Genomic DNA, 23,222 nt, shown 5'->3' with positions numbered 1-23,222 from the left:
GCCTCCCATCGCCTGCTCCCCTCTCCCAGCTGTGAAAGTGTTTACCTCAGAGTCTTGCTCTGGAATCTTCATCCCTCATTATCTCTAAGGGGAACGGGCAGCAGTGATCAAATCTTCAGCTGAGGGGACGAGATCTGCTCAACCTTCCTTTGTTTGTAGCAGGCTCAGTGGCCTCTCTTCGGCTCCATGCAATGGGAACCAGTGAGGCTTTCTTGTTTGAAGGGCTAGTCGGGTCTTAGCTCGCTCCTGCCAGCTCTACAATGTCACAGGGCTCAAAGAAAGCCCCAGAATTCCTGGCGTGTTCATGAACCCACTAACATCTTACCCCAACAGTAATGTGGCAGGATGCTGGGCAGTGTAACGTGGTTGCTTTCTGTGTGTTGGCTTGGGATGATCCTGTCGACTCACCCGTGGCTTTGCTTTGTGTGGTAACTTGTGTCTTACTCAGGCTGATAGCATGTGATGCTGGACCTTGGTATTCTCTATGTAGATAGATTGGGTTGTGTCATGTTTACTCTTTTAATCTTTGTTCTACAGGGGCCCCATGCTCTCCCTCGTTTTTAGCTCCTTGTTACAGCACATGTAAAGATGGTGACCCATTAAAGAAGGTTTGTCCAAGAAAAAGAGAGAGGACTTTCACTTCTGATCTCGTTCTGAGATCTGTCCCACTCCATGTACACTGTCCTTCAGCAATCGCTGCAGCTCCTCAATCTTTAATTGAGTCTAAAATAACCTCCTAAATTGACCAGAAAGGTGTACACCCCCTGTACACCATACTGGGTGCATCCCTTTATGTACAGGCTGGTTAAATGGGTCTCTGCAACTGAATGGATGGTTATGGGAGATTCCTCCTAACTTCGTCTCCCACATCAGTTTCATCTTGTCATTGGGCCATCTCCTGGCCTTGTTCCTTAGATGGCTGACAACCTGGCAGCAGAGCAGGGGGACTAAGTGTGAGGGTCTTTTCGGAGTCCACACCAATGGTCCTCTACTGGTTAGGGAACCGAGTGTGACAGAATAAGAGTCTGCCCGTGACCGTGTCAAGTACTCGAGAGTCCTTTCTACCAGTGCACCCTGCCGGGAAGTGCAGCAAAGGGTTGAAGATTAAAAGATCAAGGATTCTAAAGGAATGCCCTCTGTTGGCCAAAGGCCAAACACGGGGTGAATGTCACCAGCTTCTGCTGACTTTGGTCAGTGACTTTGTTTGGCCTAGAGGATCTTGGAGTCTAAGAGCAGTGTCCATTGCCCTGTGAATTTCCAGCCTGCCAACCCTGTGCAGCTGCTCCCATCAGCCACTGGTCCGAGGTGTAAAGGGAAGCTCTAGTGGAATGTTGAAGGCCAGTAGGAGCCTGAGTTTGGCCTTGGTTCCAGAACCTGGCGAGAGGGGCAGTTGCCCCCGGAGACACAGCGGCAGTTGACGGGGCAGACAGACGGCTGAGTAAGGAATTGGGGGAGAGAGGGCAGAGAGGCACCCCTCAGCATGCACAGGGCTGTCATTCGTCTTCTCCACCTTCTGTGCCAGGGCTCAGGCTGCAGGGGCAGAGAAATCCTGTGATTGCTTCCTGCCCTCCCCTCCCCATAGGTGGTGCTGCAGCATAGTGCTTCACCTGCCAGTTGCCATGGGGATGGCGGGAAGAAGCGCTGAGTAGAGCCCGGCCTGGAATGGAGAAGAGGAAGGGGGCACTGAACTGGCAGCATGTGGGGGAAAAGGGGATGCTGGGGCCTAAGAGGGGGAAATATGGGGTTAGGTAGGAGGAGAGGGGAGAATAGGAGGGGAAAGAGGTGAATGGCGGTACGGTGGGAGAGATGGAATGAGGGAGAGAGGAAAGGAAAGAAAACTTGACTAAGGCAGAGGAAAATGACTAAAAGCCCCTGGGGCAGGAGGGCCAGAACTCAGGGGTCTGGGAGAAAGCAGAGACCCTGCTAGGGGAAAGCTCTGCAGTGGGAGGACAGAGCTAGACAAGTGTGTGAGCAGCAGTTGAGGTGCTGTGCCACATGCTGCCTGTTGTCTCCTTGGCAATTTTTCTTCTGCAGCCATATGGCCAGGGGTTCCCCCATCAGCTGCCGCCTCTGGACCTCCCCCTCCTTGGGTGGGGTGTGTGTCAGACATTGGGGAGGGGAGTGTAGGCAAGTTAATGCTAGTGATGGGCATTTCTTCCCTGCAACTTTGCAGGAAGGGAGGGATTGCAGGCATCTTCCAGAGCACACCCTCCCCACCTGCAGAGCCTGATGGAGGGCAGTGGCTTACCCTGTTCTGGGCTTAGGTCTCTTCTGCCCATGCAGTTGCCGGGGGCGATATAGTTCAATTGGCTGCTGAGCACATCTCTTGCAAACCAGAAAATATCTTTCTTTAAATGCAAAGTTCTTACTTTATGTTCTGCCACGAAGCCACGTCAATCATTTACCCTAGCTGTGCCGAGATTCGACTATCCCCCTGGTGTTTGTGAGGCACCTGTTGCCCTGGTATCAGTTGCCTTGCATTAACAATATCAGCCCAGAGCATGTAAAAATCATGATTAGTTTGTTGGTATAGTTGATCTGCTGCGGTACTGATGTTGTACTGAAATCTATTCTGTAGTAGAGATGCTAGGGGTTTTGTTATTCTCTTACCGTTCTCTGTCTATACCTACGTCTGCGGCAGTGTGACTCTTTCCTTGCTGGGTAACATAGTCTGCGTCTATATCACGGATCTGGAGGGAGCCTGTAGCCAAGGCAATTTTGCAGTGGTAGTTCTGTGGCATTTTATTTTTCATTAGGAGATTGGTCTGGTCTGTCTCTGCAGAATCTAAGCACAGAAAGTCAAGGACTTCAGTAACTCAGCATGCCTGATTTCTTGACATGGCAGGACTTTTATGCAATTGATATCAAAATTACTTCTTTCCTCATGCTATTAGATCAACATAGACAAAAGTATAATGCAAAGAGGTGCCTCTCCTGATTTAGTGCCATCTTACAAGCTCATTGTGTTGATCTACTTGCACACATCTACAAAATCTGTTCATCCACCTTTACCACAGTGGTCATAAAGAAGAAAAAAAGAATATTATGTTTAGCCTTCAAAAAATGTACTCATCCTAGATGAATGGGTGAGTGGAATTTTATAAGGCTGAGCCGATTTACTGCATGCACAGAGGCTGGAGAGCTCTGCCACTGACTTGCTGTCTGCCCTTGGGCAAGTCACTTCAGCACGCTGTGCCCCAGTTTCCTCATTAGCGAAATGAGCCTAATGATACTTATCACCTCTGAGATCTATGGATGAAAAACACTACATAAGTACTATTACTATTATTTATTATGCAAAAAATCATGGGAGCCATTGTGGCTGAGAAATGGATATATTGCTTTTTTGGCTTCTCTTCAGAAAGAATAGTAAAAATTAAAAGATGATTAATTTCTATTAAATCTCTTCTCTACTATTTAGGTTCGAGATGCAGCAATAAACAGCCTAGTGGAAATTTACAGACATGTAGGTGAACGTGTAAGGGCAGATCTCAGTAAAAAAGGATTACCACAGTCTCGGTGAGTGAAGAATATCCATTCTTTCTGCCTTTCTTGGTTTCTTTTTCATTATTGCTGCATTTAGGGACTATGCATGCGAGTCTTTTTGTGGGATTGGGCCCTTAGGCTCCGATTCTGCAAACATTTTGCATGCACTTAACTTTACTCAATGGAGTAAAGCTGATAGGGACTATTCACCTGCAGAAAGTTAAGCACATACGTAAGTGTTCACAGGATTGGGGCCATAGCATCTGTGGAAAGTATTTTAAAAAATATCACATAAGTCCTAGAAAATGTAACTCTCAAATGTATGCCGTGTCGGTCCCAGGACATTAGAGAGACAAGGTGGGTGAGGTAATATTTTTTTATTGGACCAGCTTGTGTTGGCGAGGGAGGATATGTCTACACAACAAAGAAAAACGCGCAGCTGGCCCGTGCCAGCCAACTTGGGCTTGTGGGACTCAGGCTCTGGGACACTTTCACTGTTGTGTAGACTTGTGGGCTCAGGCTGGAGCCTGAGCTTTGGGACCCTCCCACCTCACAGGGTCCTAGAGCCTGGGCTCCAGCCGGAGCCCAGATGTCTACACAGCAGTGAAACAGCCCCGCAGCTGGAGCTCTGCGAGCCCGAGTCCGCAGGCATAGGCTGGCCGTGGGTGTCTAGCTGCTGCGTAGACATACCCAGAGACAATCTTTGGATCTTGCACAGAGCTCTTTTTCAGGCCTCGGAAACTAACTCCGTGTGTCACTGCTAAATACAGTGGAACAGATTGTTTAGCGTAAGTAGTTAATATTTCAAGGGACCATTAAAGGTGAAGTGGCTCGCTAACACCTCTCCAGTCATCGGGCGGAAAGAAAGGGGAGGGGGTGGCAACTGAGCAAGGTTTGTTAGTGGGTTACTGATTGTTGAAATAAGCCATAAATCCAGTGTGTCTATTCAGTTCATGATTTTTAGTGTCTAGCAAAGTTATGAATTTAAGGTCCCAGGCTTGTCTTTTGAAAGTGTTGTGCAGGTTTCCTTTGAGGATGAGGTCAGATATAGAGTGATCGCTTAACGAAAAGTGTTCACCCACAGGTGCTTGGGTGGTTTTGTTTGTCTTTTATTATTTTCCCTGTGTGAGTTCATTTGAGAATGTAGGGATTGTCTGGTTTCATCCATATAGTTGCTAGTGGGGCATTTAGTGCACTGGATGAGTGTGGAGATAGGCATGTATAGGACCCATGGCTCTTGAAATGCATGTTGTGGGGTAGTATTGACCATTGAAGCAGTGGAGATATGTCTGCAGGTTTTGCATCTGTTGTTCTGACAGGGTCTGGTGCCGCTTTGACTTGGTGTGTCCTGGTCTGTGGGAAGTTTGCTTCTGATGATGAGCTTGGAGAGGTTGGGGGTTGTTTGAAGGCCAGAAGAGGGTGTTCAGAAAAGATTTATCTCAGAATGTAGTTGTTTGATGATATCCTATATAGGTTCCAGGGTGAGATGGTTGGTGACAACTAGGGGTGCGTGGTCAGAGGGGGTTTTATTTCTGTATTGAGGTAGGTTTTCTTGGGGTATTTGGGTGGCCCGTTCCATGATGTGATCTACTTCTCTGGCGTATCCTTGTTTGGTGAAGTTGGTTTTGAGTGTGTTAAGGTGTGTATCCAGACTTTCTCCCGGGAGCATATTCTGTGGAATCTGAATGCCTGGGTATAGATAACAGATTTCTTGGTGTGGTTGGGGTGTTACTGGACCTGTGCAGGAAGTGATCCTTGGGTTTCTTGTAATTCAAAGGTAATGTGTTTATGTTGCAACATTCTGCTTGGTTACTGCCTCCTGGACTCCATAGGTCTTGCATGTATATTAAATATATTAAGAACAAAAAGAAACCTGGTAATGGTATTGGTCCTTTGCTAGATGGAAATGATAGAATTATCAATAATAATGCAGAAAAGGCAGAAGTATTCAATAAGATGTAAATTTTTAACAGTGAGAATAATTAACCATTGGAACAGTTTACCAAGGGTCGCGGTGGATTCTCCGTTACTGACCATTTTTAGATCAAGAGTGGATGTTTTTCTAAAAGATCTGCTCTAGGAATTATTTTGGGGAAGTTTTATAGCCTGGGTTATACCTCAGGTCAGACTAGATGATCATAATGGTCCCTTCTGGCCTTAGGAGCAGCCAGTTCAGACTGGTAAATGGACACACAGTTAAAAGGAGATCGGCAGGATAAAAACCATATACTCAGCAATTGTGAGATCTTTAAAAAAATTATACTTGTTGGTCTCTTTATATTTACCTCCTGGTGTTTGAACCTTTAAGGTTCAGTTGGGCCATATTTTCAAGATTTTTCTCTACAACCATAAGGGCTAGAAACTTACTTCTGTTTTAAATGGAAGCTGAGATCCTCAAGTAATCACTTCTTCCAAGAGCTGGGACTTTAAGAAAAACAGCAAATATTGGGAGATGCAGTATAGTTGTGAGAACTTGCAACACTGTCTATTTAAACCAAACAGTTTTTGCATGTATTAGTCTTGTCTGCATAACGATACCTTAGATTACAGTATTTTGAAAACTGAAATAAAATTCCACAAGTTATTGGGCTTGATATAGGAATCACTGTGTAAAATTTGAAGGCCTGTTGTATGGAGGAGGTCAGACTAAATGACATAATTGTCCCTTCAGATTTAAACTCATGGAAAGTATGAAGTCAGTGTATGCAGTTTGTTTACTTTTTGCTCCTCATTCAGATTGAAAGGTGTCAGTTTCACTTTCTGGTTCCCACCTTCACGGGTTCATAGCAATGCAGGGGAACATTTAAATATGTGTAAAAGCTCCATGGGCTAACTACTCCTATCATTTATGCTAGTGCAACCCCCTGGAGAATTTGGGACACTATTTTCATTCAAATTGAAAAACATGAAAACATCCAGAGCTCCTTTGAAAATCTGTCCAATGGGGCTAAATGCTGAGTATATGAACTTCCCCCACTCAGGGTGCTTACAGGGTGCACCACACAGGATAAGGCCCTGGCTTAGATCAGTGGAATATAGGGTTCCATAGATGAGACTAAGTAGTAAAGAGACATAGAGAGGAGATGATTGCCGGAAGTCTTTGAGAAAGAAGTGGATCCGAAGGAGGCGTATGAAAGAGGAACGGGAAGAGAGTGTATGTGTGTGTAGTGCAGGGGAAGCAGGAAGCGGATGTAAGCTTTGGGGAAGCATAATAAGTCAGAGCTGAGATGGGTGGAGAAGACCGAGGGAGTGATTAGGCGAGCAGAGGTGGAGGGGTGAGGGGCATGAGAAGGTGGGTAGGTGGAAGTAAGAACAAACGCAGGCCGAGTCTTAAAGGTGGGCATGAGAAGATACAGTTCAGTTAGCAGAGACCCACAGATAGATAGGTTTGAGCCGAAGTCTGATCTTTCTCTGTCCTGGTCCTGTGAATTGTTTAGATTTTCATTGGTGGGGATCTCAGACACTAAGTACCTTCTAGTCGTTGCCAAGGATGGAATAAGTACTAGCAAAGATTCTGGAGAAGTGCATTCAGATCTGATTTTTTTTAAATAAGTCTGATAAATGTTGATGTTGTGCTCTGGCTCCTGGCAAAGGGCCAATGTGGTCTTAGCTGTCACAAGATATGGTTCCCCTTGTTTTCCAAGGGCAGGCTGTCATAGGACTCAGGATGTTGTTAGCATGCTCATTGATAGAAGAGGGACTGTTGACACTTTGACCATTACAACGTGCACAGTCTAAAACTCCAGAACAAGGGAACAAGGGACTTTTTGCAGCCCATCAGGGATCATTATGATTTATATTATTGTCTCTTAACCTCACAGCCTCAACTTCCATGTCTATAAAATGGGCTAATATGAGTTGCAATGAATTGTTTTGTGCTTTGCTTTCAAGCTTACAGCGTGTGTGTGTTATGTGCAATGAATGTTTGGCAGAGTGAGAAGTTTTTTGGTTTTGCTTGGTGTAGAATGTTTTAGACATTAAAGGTCAGGTTGTGTCAATTAGCCCCTGGGCCAAGCAGGGGTGGTGTGGAGCTGCATTACCCCAAGGGAAGCTTGGGAAGGAATTGTTTCATCAAGATCTGGTATGTGGGGCGGTGGTGGGGGCTGTCTAGGCTGCAGTATGTCCCCCTGCCTCCGTGTGCACCCTCATAAAGGTCTGCCGCAATCTCTCTGAGGACTAAACTCCATAGGCTGGCATATTGTGCTGGGCTAAAGATTTCCTGCTGCAGTGGAAATGCCCAGGTGAAAACAAGGCACGAACAGAAAAGAAATGTCACGGCCAAACAAGAATGTTCTTTAAAACCCAAGACTTCTCCTTTATTAACAATTCTGCAAATGGTTAAAGTACAGCAAAGTCATAAGCAACAGGAAACTGGGTTTTGTAATGGGAATGGCAACCTTAATAATAGCGGTGCTGCCAGTCCTGCCTATAATATGTCACCTGGTGTCTCTGTCTTTTCTCTGTTTCCTCTTTGTTTATTAATAATCAAATATTGTATCTATATGTGATACATAAAATAGTTTAGGTCCTCATCTTGTTCTCATAGAAGTCAATGGTGAAAGTCCCATTGACTTCAGTGGGAGCAGAATTGGTCCCTTAATTAGCATTCTAAGTTACAGGGGCCACAGTAATTCACTTTGGTTACTCATTATGCAATGCATTTTCTTTAACTTTCAAACAGGTTGAATGTAATTTTTACAAAATTCGATGAGGTCCAAAAATCTGGAAACATGATCCAGGGTGCAGGTGGTAAGTAGAATACTGTGATGGTCTCCATTTTTTTGTGAATTATCAGTGTTGGGGAAATTCATAAAATAAGTTGTGTGCCTCATTCCAAAATGTTATATTTTTTCCTGTACATCTGGGAATGGTGAAGTCTAGTTCATGCACTTCAATGTGTGATGGAGTGGGATAAAACACTAAGCTGAATATGGGGGAAATTGTGTTTGTTTACAGTGGAGGAGAATCTGAAGTTTCTTCACCATAAAGGATGTTTTTTGTTGTTCAGAAGAATGTAACTGAGAACCAATGTTCTTGTCTATATCGAGAAGTGGGAAGGAACAATTTACACCTTTATCAAACACTGCAGTGGTTCACCAAGTTACTCTAAATTTAGTTCAATCTATTGAATGACCAGGACAAGTTGGGCTGAATTCACCCCGATCCTTCCTTGGAGGTTTTTAAGGCCCGGCTTGACAAAGCCCTGGCTGGGATGATTTAGTTGGGAATTGGTCCTGCTTTGAGCAGGGGGTTGGACTAGATGACCTCCTGAGGTCCCTTCCAACCTGATATTCTATGATTCTATGATATTCTATGATTCTAACTTAATTGATGTCAATGAAGTTAGACAAAGAAAATAAGGGCGGCCATACTGGGTCAGACCAAAGGTCCATTTAGCCCAGTATCCTGTCTTCCAACAGTGGCCAATGCCAGGTGCCCCAAAGGGAATGAGCAGAACAGGTAATCAACAAATGATCCATTCTCTGTCGCCCATTCCCAGCTTCTGGCAAACAGAGGCTAGGGACACCATCCCTGTCCATGCTGACTAATAGCCATTGATGGACCTATCCTCCATTTATCTAGTTCTTTTTTGAACCCTGTTATAGTCTTGGCCTTCACAACATCCTCTGGCAAAGATTTCCACAAACTGACTGTGCATTATGTGAAAAAATACTTCCTTTTTTTTTTTTGTTTTAAACCTGCTGCCTATTAATTTCATTTGGTGACCCCTGGTGCTTGTGTTATGAGAAGGTGTAAATAACATTTCCTTATTTACTTTCTCCACACCAATCATGATTTTATTGATCTCTATCATATCCCCTTTTAGTCATCAAATTTCCAAGCTGAAAAGTCCCAGTCTTATTAATCTCTCCTCATACGGAAGCCGTTCCATACTCTTAATCATTTTTGTTGCCCTTTTCTGTAACTTTTCCAAGTCCAATATATATTTTTTGAGATGAGGCGACCACATCTGCACGCAGTATTCAAGGTGTGGGCGTACCATGGATTTATATAGAGGCAATAGGATATTTTCTGTCTTATCATCTATCCCTTTCTTAATGATTCCCAACATTCTGTTCACTTTTTTGACTGCCGCTGCACATTGAATGGATGTTTTCAGAGAACTATCCACAATGATGCCAAGATCTTTCTTGAGTGGTAACAGCTAATTTAGACCCCATCATTGTAAATGTATAATTGGGATTATGTTTTCCAGTGTGCGTTACTTTGCATTTATCAACATTGAATTTCATCTGCCATTTTGTTGCCCAGTCACCCAGTTTTGAGAGGTCCTTTTGTAGCTCTTTGCAGTCTGCTTGGGACTTAATTATCTTGAGTAGTTTTGTATCATCTGCAGATTTTGCCATCTCACTGTTTACCCCTTTTTCCGTGAATGTGGATGAATGTGGTCCATTATGTCTTAATGAGAGATGCTAATGTGGACTCTAGATGTATCTAAGACAGGTTCTCCTTAAAAGGAGTTCAGCTGGTTATGTCATATGTAGTGCTGGCACTTGTTGGAGTTTGATGGGACATACTTGTGCATCATGGTGTTGTGATGTCATGTTACCACATTTTGTCAATAGAGCCCCACTGCACTGAAATGATGTGAGGTGGTGATGATTCATTGCCATTGGAAGCTGCCTTGGAACCTATTAACATGCCACAAGCTCAACTTGCAAGTGGATTATCTGAATAATGTGAGGGCAGTTCTGGAGGAAAATCAGATGGATCACAAGCCTATATGGCTAGGACAATAGTTTGTATTCAAGGAAAGAGTCACCATTAAGAAAACGTTTTGCTGGAGAGTAGAAAAAGGGGAGTTGTTTCAGATTTCAAGAGCAAGACTTTAGCTGTATAATTATTATACACTGGATATAACTGAGAAGGGTATCAGCTCCTTAACCTGCCTAACCCCAGGCCCTTAGGAGATTTCTCTAGCCCCCAGGACATTCTTTAACATCTCAGCGCTTTGTGTAGTCTCACAGGTGCCTCAGGTACCATGGCTACAGGCTCCAAAACTGTAAAAGTATCATGAAGTAGATAACTGGGGGAAGAGAGATGGGTCTTTTCTAAATAACTGTTCTTGACTTATTGAAAGTCACCTTGTCCTGATTCACTAAACATACACAATATATTATTTTCTTGATTTTTTTTTTAAAACACCACTTTAAATATGTTTTGCTGTTTTTTAATAGAAGCATAACTATTCATAGGTATAAGCAAAACACCTGTGTGTGAGAGAGTGTGGTGAGTTAACTGAGAAGAAAATTCTCAGACTTTTCAATTTCCCTTGGTGTTGTAGGCAGATTCATCCCCTCTGCCTGACTGGCACCACCCCCAGCCTCCTCCTTTCCTCTCTCTATCCAATGTATGAACAAACTTGGTGCAATAAATCTTTATGTTCAGATGATGCCCTCTAGCGATGGTATTAGACAGTAAATGTGACTTGTCTTCAGCCTTGATCACACATTTCATTGTGGCCTAAAGACAGACTTGTTGTCCAGAGAGGTTCTGTTTTATCCCTGCTTTTAGAACAAAGGAGATACTATCAACATCCACCAGAGTTTACGGGAAAGGTAATAAATAATGTGCACCCCAAAGCTTAGCTTTTCACAGGAAACAGCTTCATGAATCTGCTGATCCCTTTTGGAGTTTGGCAGATGGCAGTGCTTAGTGCCAGGCTCTCTACCTTATTAGCATGAAGACTGCTCCTTTTAGGCTGTGTCTGCACTGCGTTTCTCCTCTTGCAGTAGTGGGAGTGTGGGAGTGTAGGTCAGCTGGCAGCAGTTTAAATGCACAATTATCTGAGCAGGATAATGGTGGGACTGATGCAGCTCCATCAGTACTAGAGTTAGCCCAGACCCGTGCCTTGTCTGCACTAGTATTAGCCCCCAGGATGCTACAGCCGTGTCATAGGGAAAAAGCTCCATGTAGATAAAGCCTCAGCCTTTCTCTACACTAGTAGTTTTCAACCTGTGCTCCACGGACCCCTGGGAGTCTGCAGATGATGCCTAAGATTTCCAAAGCATCCGCACCTCCAATAGAAATTTTTAGGGGCCTGCAAATAAAAAAAGGTTGAAAACCACTGTTCTATACAGATTCCTGTAAACAGGATTAAATGCCATTTTTGAAGACAGTAAGTCCCTGTCTTCACACAGAAATCATCATGTTTAAACATCACTGTCCCCAAAGCATGTTATAATGTGGTTTATGTAGATGTGTCTAGACAGAAAATTCCTGTGATGATCATGTTAGAAAACTATTGATGAAATGCTGGCAACACTAAAGTCAGTGGCAGAATTCCTATTGATTTTAGTGGGGCCAGGATTTCACCCACTGTTTTAGCCTTGCTATTGTTCAGGGTTAGAGCATGGCCCTCTAGCATGGTTATAAGACAGGTGAGAACAAATGAAGTTACCCCTGTGTCCACACATGTTAGAACCATGTTTTGAAACCATGCCTGAGGCTTCCTTGGTGGAGCTGTGAGCGTACTTTTGGCAAACGGGGCGGTTCGTAATAGAGTCCTGGCCACCCAGGAGCACTGACCTGTGCTAACTATGACAGGGTTCAGAAATGGTTGTCACACCTGCCTTATACTGATGTGCAGGGGAGTTAGGCAGGCAGAAAGGAAATGATTGTTTTCACTGAAAGTGGTATGTGCCAAGATAATCAGACAACGGAAAACTATAACTGAAACTGATCTTTTAGCTCTCAAAGTGTACTGACTTGGATATAGATGTATTTATCAGATCACCAATGTTTATGTAAAAGAAACCAGCAGCTAGAGTGAGAGTTTATGTATATTGAGAGTACTTTTTGGGAAGTGCGCTGTAAGTCATTTAGGACTGTCTTGAACAAACAGTATTTCATAACAGAGGATAAGCAATATTTTTTGGTCTGAATAGTGAGACATTCAGTTTACGAGTAACACTGATCAAAATAATGGGATATGTTCTGCTATCAGTAACGCTGATATAAATCTAGAGAAATACTACTGCAGCCAGTGGATTTACACCGGTGTAACCGTGATCAGAATTTGAGTCATTGTATTTTTTTCCAAATAACAATTCCAGCATTTTTTTTACACCATGGTTCATCACAGTTTCCTCAAATTGATGTTGAGAAACACTTCATATTGTTCCCTGTGAATCTGGACTTTGCTTTAAGACTTAATAGTATTATGAATAAAACAACAGTTGTGTATGTGTGGGGGGGAAGGTCCGAATAGTAATTTGAAGTGGATTTCGTTTATATAGCAGACAGAGGAGAGGATTTCATCTTTGTAAGTATGTTGCTAGGTTACCAGAAAGCCTTACAGCCAGAAAATGGAGCTAAGGTGAACGTTGGATTTCTCGATGATTCTTGATGTATCTGTTTTGTTTTTTACATATAATTAGTCAACCTCTTGAGGCAAAAATTACAGTTTTTTCCCCTTTTTGGCTTTCAACAAGCTAATTATTTTTTGTGTAACTGCCTTTGCTAATTATGCAGATATACTTGTATCCCTGGGAGAAATAGATTTTCAGCATGAAAGAGCCAATAATTGTAGGCCTAGTCAGTTGCCGTCTTCATATGGCATCACATGATGGTCTTTAATTGGATGTGGTATGGAGGGAGGCCCTTGGACATAAATGTAGATTTAATTTACTCTCAGAAATCCCCACTGTTCTGCTTTTCCTGGATTTAGGCCTAGGAGGGCTTGAACCAAAGCTTGTTGAAATCAGTGTTTTTCCATTGACTGCAGTGGGCTTTGGGTCAAGCTCTAACTACACAGAGTTCTAAATTCAAGTTTCAGAAAGGATCAGGTTAAGCACATGATCAAGCAGTAACTAAAGGTTAATGATCAATATTACAATGTAGTCATTTTCTCCTATTCAGAACAGTAGACCGATTGGAAATGACAATCGTATCATGAGCGAACAAAACTGTTGGTAAACAAAGTCTCTGATACATAATTTTTAATCCCACTGATCATTACAAAATTCCAATCTGATATTGTTTGCCATTAAACACTATGTTTTATATCTAAATTCCATACACCAAATCTTGAAGTCATCCTCTGGACCAGATAGTTCCACAGTGGTCCATGCGTAGAGGATAACCCCTTTTCTTGTGTGACTGGGGGGTGGGTGGGTGGGTGGATGCCCAGATATTCTCCTCTCCCTACCCCCAATGGGATTCTCTGCTTGGATTGGGCACTTCGTGGAGCAGGGCGCAGGGATGGGTAGGAGGTGAAGTTGAGGCAGTGGAAATCCAGGTGGGAGGTCTGACAGCTGGAAGCTCTGAGCAGCCAGGATCAGTGTGGCTACTGCAAGGAGAAGTGGGGCTAGCAGAGCAGCACCCATCCCTGTAGGATGGCGCCTGTCTCTGTGCAGAACGAGGGGAATCCCTTTTAACCAATAAGTGGGGTATGCAAGAAAAACTTTTGTGGCCTTTCGACAGTTTGCCATGGGGTCAGTGTGAACCTTGCTCCTTATTCAGGCAAAGTCCTCATGGATTTTGAAGGGAATTTTACCTGTAAGGATGGGGCTAAAAAAAACTCTGAGGATTTGGATTCATACTTTTGTGACATGAATTGTTTACCACATAGCTTTCCCTTAGCATAGCAGCTTTGAGTACTTTATACTAATAACACACATCTCAAGCGGCTGCTTATTGATTTCTGTTTAGAATGGGGCCCACTACACACACAGGCATTCATCATATAATAATAATGGCCTGCTTAATCCCCCTTCAAAGAAAAATAGTATAATTTATTAATAATAAATCAACACCACTGATAGCGATCACAATAAACCCATCCCAGCCAAAGGCCTGAGAAGAAAGATGAATTTTACTCTTCGATACTCTTGTTATTTACAGTGAAGGGGATGTTTAGTCTAATGTGGCCATACTATACTTTGCATTAATCCTGTTTTGTTTCTCAGTTTGTTTATAATGATCTTGAGGATGTGGAAGTGATTAGGTGAAAACTAGTAATTTTCTAGACTTTCCTCTGCCATTCCAGTTATAGACTATAGCAAGTATGCTATTTTGACATGATAGGGGAAGATTTTCTGTGCTGCAGTGTTTCTGCAGCTGTGATGTTGTGTGTGTAGCAAGCCACTTACAAACAAGGAAATTACAAAATTGAAAGGGATGCTTTTTGTAGTGTCTCAAGAGGATTGAACTAGCAAACACATTGTGTTTTTCTGGATTCACACTTCATTGCATGCTTAATTGTCCATTCGGGTTTGTGTTCTATGAATCTCGCTGCCTTGGTGATGAAAAGAAAAATTAATTTAATTGACCGAGCATTCGCTTGAAAAAGGAGAGAAAAGAAATAGACTCCTACCTTTGAGGCATGTAGAAGACAATGAAGGTCCTTGTCATGCCCTTTTGAATGTATAAGGTGCTCTTATAAAACAGTGCTGTCCTGGTCCAGGACTAGGGCTCCTAGGTAGTACAGATAGCTAATAATAATAATAACACAGTGTTGAGCATGGTATACAAGACATAAATGGATCCCTCAGATTAGCTCTGCGAGTTTCCTAGAAAACAATCAGAGAAGTGGGCAGAAGTGATCTGGATTTTCTTTTTGACAAACATCCTACTGGATCCTGTTCTGATGTCATGACACTTTTAAAATAAAGAGTGAAGTGAAAGAACAGTCTCGGGAGGACAAATGTTGCTCAGCTGAGCGCAGAGTAGGCTTTTATTTTGGAATAGGGGTAGCAGTTGTCGTCTGTGCTAGGTCACACTGAGAAGCCGTTTGGGAGGGTGGAGAGTTTACTGGTGCTTAAGTTACTGAGAGATGTACTGTAGGGCTGCTTTTAGAGCACTGTGCTCTTTATTAGCATCTCAGGATCACTGCAGATTATGACTACTGGGAAAGGTAGGCATTCTGCTTAACGAACGAGCAAACAGAATGGAAATTGTCATTTATGCCTGTGAATCTGTTTGTGTTTTCATTTCTTTTTAACCTTCGAAAAGAAACCAATCGATTTTATTATTGAGACGTTAGTACACTAAAGAAACTTTAAAAAATAGGCTATAAGCATAGTGGCATATAAACATCAAACATGACTGAGACTTGCATCAGTTATGTCTAAATGCAGATAAATTGAACAGGAGTGGAGGGAGAACATATATCTAAGAGAAAAACACCTAGTGAGAGAGGGAAATGACTGGTGGAATTTTTAACAGTCGTTCATAATTTGTGTGATATGTTTGAATATTTGTTGATGCTTTTGTTTCTTATCAGTAAGATGTTTGCTGTATCAGCTAAGGAAGATAATTTTAAGTATTGAGACGGTCCCAGATCATTTGTACATTAACACTGAAATGCAGCTAAAGAAATAGACTGAATGGAGACGTCATTGGCTTTTCTATAATTTAGTTTGGTTTTTTTGGCTAAGGTTCTATAGCAGAAAGGTTGTCTATTGAAGTCAAAACAGTGAGGAATAGGGAGACAATTAGGCAGAGGAACGTAATGATCTATTTGACTGTGGAGTATTAATTTTCAGGATATGTGTCCGTGCTTACACGTCTTTTCATGATGCATTCTAATCCTGTGTTTTCATTTCAGTATTCGAGAGGACCCATTTATGTTAGCCATCTTGGTAAAACTGTTCTCTCTCCCCCCCTCACCATACCAATCCACTTGTTTTTCTGTTGAAAAATTTATTGGAGCATGTCTCTCTCTTGTGAGACAAAAGGTGATACTTTTTTTTAACAGATTAAATATGAGAGAAGTTTACATGTGATTGTTGGTATCTGATGTGCTGAATAGAATGTGGCTGTATACTGACGTTTTTCCTCTTGCTGTATGATCTTACTGATAGGTTTTTAATGTAATGGTTTAGAAGGTATAAATCACCCGTGTTCATTAAATGAGGTAAGATTGATATTACAGATAATATTTTGCGTTTCTATAGCTCATTTCATCCAAGGATTTCCTAGCCCTTTTAGAATACTACTACAATCCCATAACATACCTGTTAGATAAGTTGACATTGTTATACAAGTTTTCAGAGGGGAAAGAGGAGGTAAAGGAATGTGAAGTGACTTGTCTTTGATCACCTAGCAAGTTGGTGATGGAGCTGAGAATAGAGTCTCAGAAACCTGAGGATACAAGTCTTTATGCTAACCACTAGATCGCATTCCCTCCCACAGTAGAGCATGGCTATTAATCTTTGCTATACTGTGTGAAGTTGTCCTTTCACTACCCAAGTTCCTTTCATTTTGATTAGATAGCAGAGATCTGAGAATGACACTTCATATAGTATTTTCTAAACATGGAATCTCCCTGTTTGGATGGATTTAATGTACTGGAGAAATGGACATGCTCTGTTTCATGTATAAAGTAAACATATGTTTATTGTTATTAATTAAGCATGAATGATCTCTTCAGGCTGGGGATTCTCTGGCTTTTAATGACCAGCTGATGGAGTTGAGGGCCTGGGGGGACTTAGTCCAGCTGGTCTAATGTGTCAGGCAGGGCTGGCTCTGGCTTTTTGGCTGCCCCAAGCAAAAAAAAAAACAAAACAAAAAAACAAAAAACGGGGCGGCCAGAACGGCAAAGCAAAAAAAAAAAAAACACACACCTGCGGCACGGGTGCAGGGGGACCAGCTGGGGAGGGGGAGGGAGCGGGCGGGAGAGAGAGAGAAGGGGGCGGCCAGGGCTACAGCAGGGGCGCTGCCACGCGGCCCCTCCCACTGCGCCGCCTCCTGCCGCGAGGGCTCCGCTCCGGTCGGCGGGGAGGGAAGGAAGAGGACTGCCCTGCAGGGCGCTCTGATCCTCCACGCCGCCGCCCCCTACAGGGCAGCCGGAGCGGAACAAAAAAAAAAGCAGCCATGCCGCCCTAGGATTGGGCAGAATGCCGCCTCGAACAATCTGCCGACCCAAGCACCAGCTTGCTCAGCTGGTGCCTGGAGCCGGCCCTGGTGTCAGGAAACGTCTGACCTTGAGGTCATCATTGATATTATGAACTGTGTAAATATAAAATGTTAGAAGAAAAATGACTGGTGGTATCTTCTATTCTTATGGCATCTTTCTTCTGGATGGAACCCAAAGAGCTATGGACCCCAGTGGTCCCCTTGAGATCTTGAGAAGGGACCCTCTGCCTCTAGCCCTTCTCACGTGGAAGGGTGAGTCTGAGCTGCTTCCATAGTGCTTATTCTCCCCATTTCTGGGACCTATTTGAAAGACCAGGATCCCCTTGTGGGGAAGGGCTGGGCCAGGGGGCCATTGGCTGGGCAGGTATTGGTTCTCCTCTCCCCCTGCAGTCCATTTTGTGGTCATAGAAAAAAATCAAGGCAACCTTCATCTGCCTGTGAAACTCTCCATTGGGGAGGTTCTGGGGGCAATTGTGCACTATTCACTTCAGCCCTTAGGGAGGTGAGTTTAGCGCAATGTGGTCTAATGGCTTAAGCACAGGTCTGTGAGTTCTTGAGTTTTAATCTGCGCTCTGTCACTTTGGACAAGTCACTTGGCCTCTAGGCCTCCATTCCCTCACCTGTAAAGTGGGATTAATGTTTTCCTATCCCAGCGGGTGCAGCGAAGACTGACTACTGAATGTTTGGAATCTACAGTAACTCCTCACTTAATGTTGTAGTTATGTTCCTGAAAAATGCAACTTTAAGCGAAATGATGTTAAACGAATCCAATTTTCCCATAAGATTTAATGTAAATGGGGGCGGGGGGTGTTAGAGTCCAAGGAAATTTTTTTTGCCAGACAAAAGGCAGTATATACATAAACAGTAAAAAAAATTTAACCAGTAATTTAATACAGGTATAAGTTTTAAACAAACAATTTAATACTATACTCAGCAATGATGTTTGTGAAGCTCTTCCCCCCTCCCTTCCAGCCTGCTGAATGCTGGCAGAGTTCAGTCTCGGTTGACAGTGAAAAATTAACAGGTGCTTTGCACCCACTGGCAGCAAAAGCTCCCCTCACCCCACCTCCGCTGCCTCCTTCCCCGAGCATGCTGCATCCCCGCTCTTCCCCCTCCCTCCGAGAAAGTCCTAAGCATTGCACAACTTTAAATGAGCCTGTTCCCTAATGGAGCAGGGATGTAACATCGAAACAACGTTAAGCGGGAGGACGTTAAGTGAGGAGTTACTGTCCTTTGCAAACGAACCTTGTTCTGTAAGTTAAGTATTATTAAGGAGAGAAAGGCAGTGTTTGCCTTTAGCTGTTCAAATAGGGTCCCTGTTGTTGGTTGTATTTATATTTGTGTTGAACTTTATTTTTAATGGGTTATTTAGCACTACCTTGAAAAACAGAAAGAGAGAGGACTCCTCTTCCTCCTGTCTTCCTTTGTTGTAATTAAACCAGGTCTGCGGTCCTCTGGACCCAGCACTTCTCTGACTTCCCGTTAATTGCTAAGGGCCTCTTGTCAGGTTTTTCGGTGGTCTTGACCAGCAAATATAAAAGGACAAAGTTAACATTTAAAATACTTTGAGGCCATCCTTCAGCGTAAACCGGTGAGGCCTGTTCTCTCAGTGAAAGAAAAATTAATGCTCAAAACTCCCATTAACTTTGATGGAGTTTGGAACCATAAATTTCTTGCACGCCTAGAGATGAATAGACCCTTTAGTATGCAAATACCCCCTGTATTAAAGGAACTTTCCTTGGTGATGTGAGGCTGCTCAGTGGATGTGGTAAGGGACACGTGAGACAGGGAATGAGTATCAAAAGGGAATATGTAATATCATGAACACCATTTCTTGAATCTTATACAGCCTGCTTTCAAGTGATATTGAAATGTTAAAAAAAAAAAAAAAGGAATATAGGGAATTTATTAAATGTTAAGCCTACGAGGTGACCATTATGCCAATCAGGTAATGGAATCCATATAGAATGATGTAAACTAACACTCCCGTGGGACCTGCAAACACACCATACCTCTTAGTGGAAGCTGGTGATACTGAGGCCTAGTCTTCACTTACCGGCTGGTCCGGCGGCACGCCATCGATGTTCTGGGATCGATTTATCGCGTCTGGTTAAGACGCGATAAATCGATCCCGGATCGATCCCGGAAGTGCTCACAGTCGGCGCCGGTACTCCAGCTCGCCGAGAGGAGTACGCGGTATCGACGGGGGGAGACTTCCTGCCGCGTCTGGACCGCGGTAAGTTTGGACTAAGGTACTTCGAATTCAGCTACGTTATTAACGTAGCTGAATTTGCGTACCTTAGTCCGATTTGGGGACTTAGTGGGGACCAGGCCTGAGAGAGGGGAGGCACATGCAGCAGTGTTACTATTTCTCTGGGTCAGGTCTCTTTTCTCCTGCCCTTTTCTTTTTGTCCCACTCTGAGGTTTGTGGTGATCATAGAAAAACAGACACCATCATGCCAGTTTTGGACCAGCCACCTGGTGTCTTCTCCACTCCCCTGCCTGCCTCCTTCTAGATCTCTGTCAGGAAGAATTAGGGCCAGGGCTGGTACAGCATTAATTCCAATGACATTTCCTATGAAAGTGCCAGTTGTAAATCTGACACTTCTATTATCACTGACATTTATTACACATAATTTCCTCTGAGGGCAAATTTGGCAACGGAATGGTACTTTGAATGTTCTTCCCTCCTATTTACCAAATCTTAGGCTTCCCAAAGATCCCTGCCAATTACAGCAACAACATTAAAGCGCTAATGAAGAAGGCATTGTATGTAAGGTTAAGTGCATTGACAACTGTAAATTGGCCTTTTAATTCTCAGACATTCAAGAATAGGATTATGAATCACTGAAGAATTTTGAATGAAGGCTGATGTAAAAAACCATGGCTGTTGCAGAACTGTCATCAAAATTAATTTCTATAAAGTTCTGTTGGAAAATATTGTCCCTTGTAAATGCTCAATTTTCAGAACTGCAGATGCAAAAATGCACACACAGATTATGTATATGTATTTCTGTATGTGAATTTTTGATAATTTAGGTCACTGTTCTTTTACAAAAAGTGCTAAAATGATAAATATTGAATAATATTTTGCATTTACATAGCACAGAAAACATGTTACATCCTTTAAGCATTAGTGTCCCCAATTTATAGACAGGGAACCTTATGCACAAAGAGGTGCATTCACTTATCCAAGGTCATACAGTGAGCCAGTGATCTCCTATTCCCATCCCTGTGCTTATTTTATTATCCCCAGTATATATCCAGTAGATCACAGTTGTGCTGCTTCATAAACTTCTCACTTGTGTTTTCTTCCCCATGAGGCAAACAGCTACCCTTCAGTCTATCCCAGTAAAGTGAAGTATCTGGAAGGATATACTTTTACATGTAAAGGCACAGTAGCATGTAAAGTACCTAAGGTTGTGGAGGCACTAAAGTCTAATGGGCTGATCCCACTGGGATGCAAGAACCCCTAATTTCTGATAGTGCTGGTTCTGTCACTGATGCTCTTTGGTGCAGCTTTGGACAAGGCACAGTACTTCTCTCAACCACAATTTCTCCATCTTTCAAGGGGGGGTAATGGTACGTATTTACCCACTGCCAGTGCTGTTGTGAAGCTTAATTTAATCATGTGTTTACATCTTCAAAGCCCTCTTTTTCAGGGCAGGGCCTTGACGTTTGTCAGGAAAGCACCATGCACATTTATGGAGCTGTGTAAATGTAGTAAGTGTTCTCACTGCAGGAAACTTTGAAATAGACCCCCAAATATATTCTCTTCTCTTGGAGAACGAGCTAGGAGAACAGTTTTAGGATCTCTATGTTTGACTCCAGTCAAGATAGTGGTGACTGAAAGTTATCTCCTGATAGCTGTGTGTGACTCAAACTGACATCCTGGTTCAGTTCTACCGAACAGAGTCCTTCTCACAGAACCCACCATCACCGTTGGAATTAATTAGCACCATTATTGGCAGCCTCCATAGTCACCAAGGAGGGTAGTCACCAAGGAGGGTATGGGACATAGCTGAAGTATTCTCACACCTCAGGAGGTGCTCTGTGGTGAATATGAAACTTCTCCATGGTACTAGAATGTTCTTTGTTTATCTTGGTGATTTGTTTTCAGATTAGGCACATCGCAAGTGAAAGGCACTTAGGTGGTGTAATTAGCAGCCTCTGGTGAGGCGTACATAGGTGCTAGGACAGCAAGGGAGCTGTAGGTAGGGATTCAGGTGCAATGACAACAGTGTGAGAGGTGGTATGCACAGCCTGTTCCGGTAGTACACTGCCTGGCTCTATGCTGTTGTGCCCATGAGTATTCAAGTACAGAAACAGAATAGTGCATTATAACAAGCAGTGCCCATAATCATGTACGTTTATTCCTGTGTCTAGACTAAAGAATAAATCCTAGTCTTTGAAAGAAGCTGAGTGCAAATGCTTTCAGATTTAAAGTTCCTCTCTTTTATTTAGCCATTTCACATACTAAAATAATAGCTTTAAAAGATGGCAAAGACCCATTAGAATATTTAATCAGTTCCCCAGAGAAACAGGCTACATACACCGATAGGTGACAATCCAGTATTAACTGATACTATCGGACAAATGCCCTCACTCGCACCTCAGCACACTCATTGATGTCAGTGATATTAGGGTCTCCTTTTTTCCCCCCAATAGCATTTAGGGGGCAAATTCTGCTCTCAGTTACATCATATGTGCAAGCAGAGAAACTCCAGTCAGCATATGGTCCCTGTCTGGCACTGCATTGCCCTGCTTAGGCTTTCTTAATTATGTATGATTTTCAGAAGTAATTCAGCTGTTCCTTGGACGTGGTGGCGTGATTTTAGAGTAAAATCCACACTGTAATAAATAGCAACTGTCCTAATTCTGAAGCGTAAGACAGCAAATACAGTACACGTCTAGGTTTCTTTTGCCCGCTGAAGGAATTAACCATGCCCTGCTGCTCTGCCAGAGGAATCCTTTTGTTGCACTCTGCTAAGCAGTTTGAATTTCTCTTGTTTACTCTCCACAAAGCCCAAGAAAATAGAGTCTCCTGAATAATCCTTGCTTGGTTTATCTGTACGTACAGCCTGTAGTGAGCTCACCAGAGCATGGGGCTAGGGGAGGAAAATAGCTAGTAACCCTTTCTCTGCACTTGGCCTCCTGTAAAAAGTTCACAGCAGCCAAGAACCAGTTGACTTTTAGAGCAAATGTCATAGAGGATGGAAGGAGACAAATGTCTTAAAAAGGCCTTCTTTCCCCTCCCACTATCACTGAAAATGCTATGCCCAACTACAGTAGAACCTCAGAGTTATGAACACCTCGGGAATGGAGGTGGTTCGTAACTGAACAAAATGTTATGGTTGTTCTTTCAAAAGTTTACAACTGAACATTGACTTAATACAGCTTTGAAACTACTGTGCAAAAGAAAAAATGCTGTTTTCCCTTTATTTTGTTAGTAGTTTACATTTAACACAGTACCGTATTGTATTTGATTTAAAAAAAAAATCCATCCCTCTGATCATTGTTTACTTACTATTCTTAAAAGTAACTGCTAAAATGACCATAGGTGAATGGGATTTGGGAGAATTTTCTCTTTTTTTTGTTTTGTTTTTCAGTTTATTTGTGCAATTGACAGCATTTGTGAGGAGTCTGTACCCATTTCCCTGGTTGAATCAGTTAGTCCGTTTCCCCTTTTGTCTGTGTGAATCTTACACACCACAACAGGGGAGAACAAAGAAACTGGCGCCGGGACTGGGGGGACCTACAACCCTGTAACTTCTTTTTACTCTCTGTTTTATTGGATTTCAACTTAAAGTAACACTGTTGACTGCTCCCTTTCTTTGCTTACTTCCCACTGTTGT

At 42.9% G+C, this 23,222-nt stretch overlaps 1 protein-coding gene across 19 annotated transcripts in view; it reads left to right on the top strand.

Moving 5' to 3' along the window:
* The window catches only part of CLASP1 (cytoplasmic linker associated protein 1), a 265,392-nt gene that overhangs the window by 78,348 nt on the left and 163,822 nt on the right, over nt 1-23,222 (top strand). For all 19 annotated transcript variants that reach the window (XM_042843075.2, XM_042843076.2, XM_065561475.1 and 16 more), the window contains exons 7-8: nt 3,422-3,519; nt 8,168-8,235. In XM_042843075.2, coding sequence (XP_042699009.2) covers nt 3,422-3,519; nt 8,168-8,235 — 166 coding nt within the window. The remainder of the gene's footprint in view (nt 1-3,421; nt 3,520-8,167; nt 8,236-23,222) is intronic.

Source organism: Chrysemys picta, chromosome 11, assembly GCF_011386835.1.
Source record: "Chrysemys picta bellii isolate R12L10 chromosome 11, ASM1138683v2, whole genome shotgun sequence".
Taxonomy (NCBI): domain Eukaryota; kingdom Metazoa; phylum Chordata; order Testudines; family Emydidae; genus Chrysemys; species Chrysemys picta.
The sequence above is the reverse complement of the archived record's forward strand: the minus strand, read 5'-3'. Positions and strand labels throughout refer to the sequence as shown.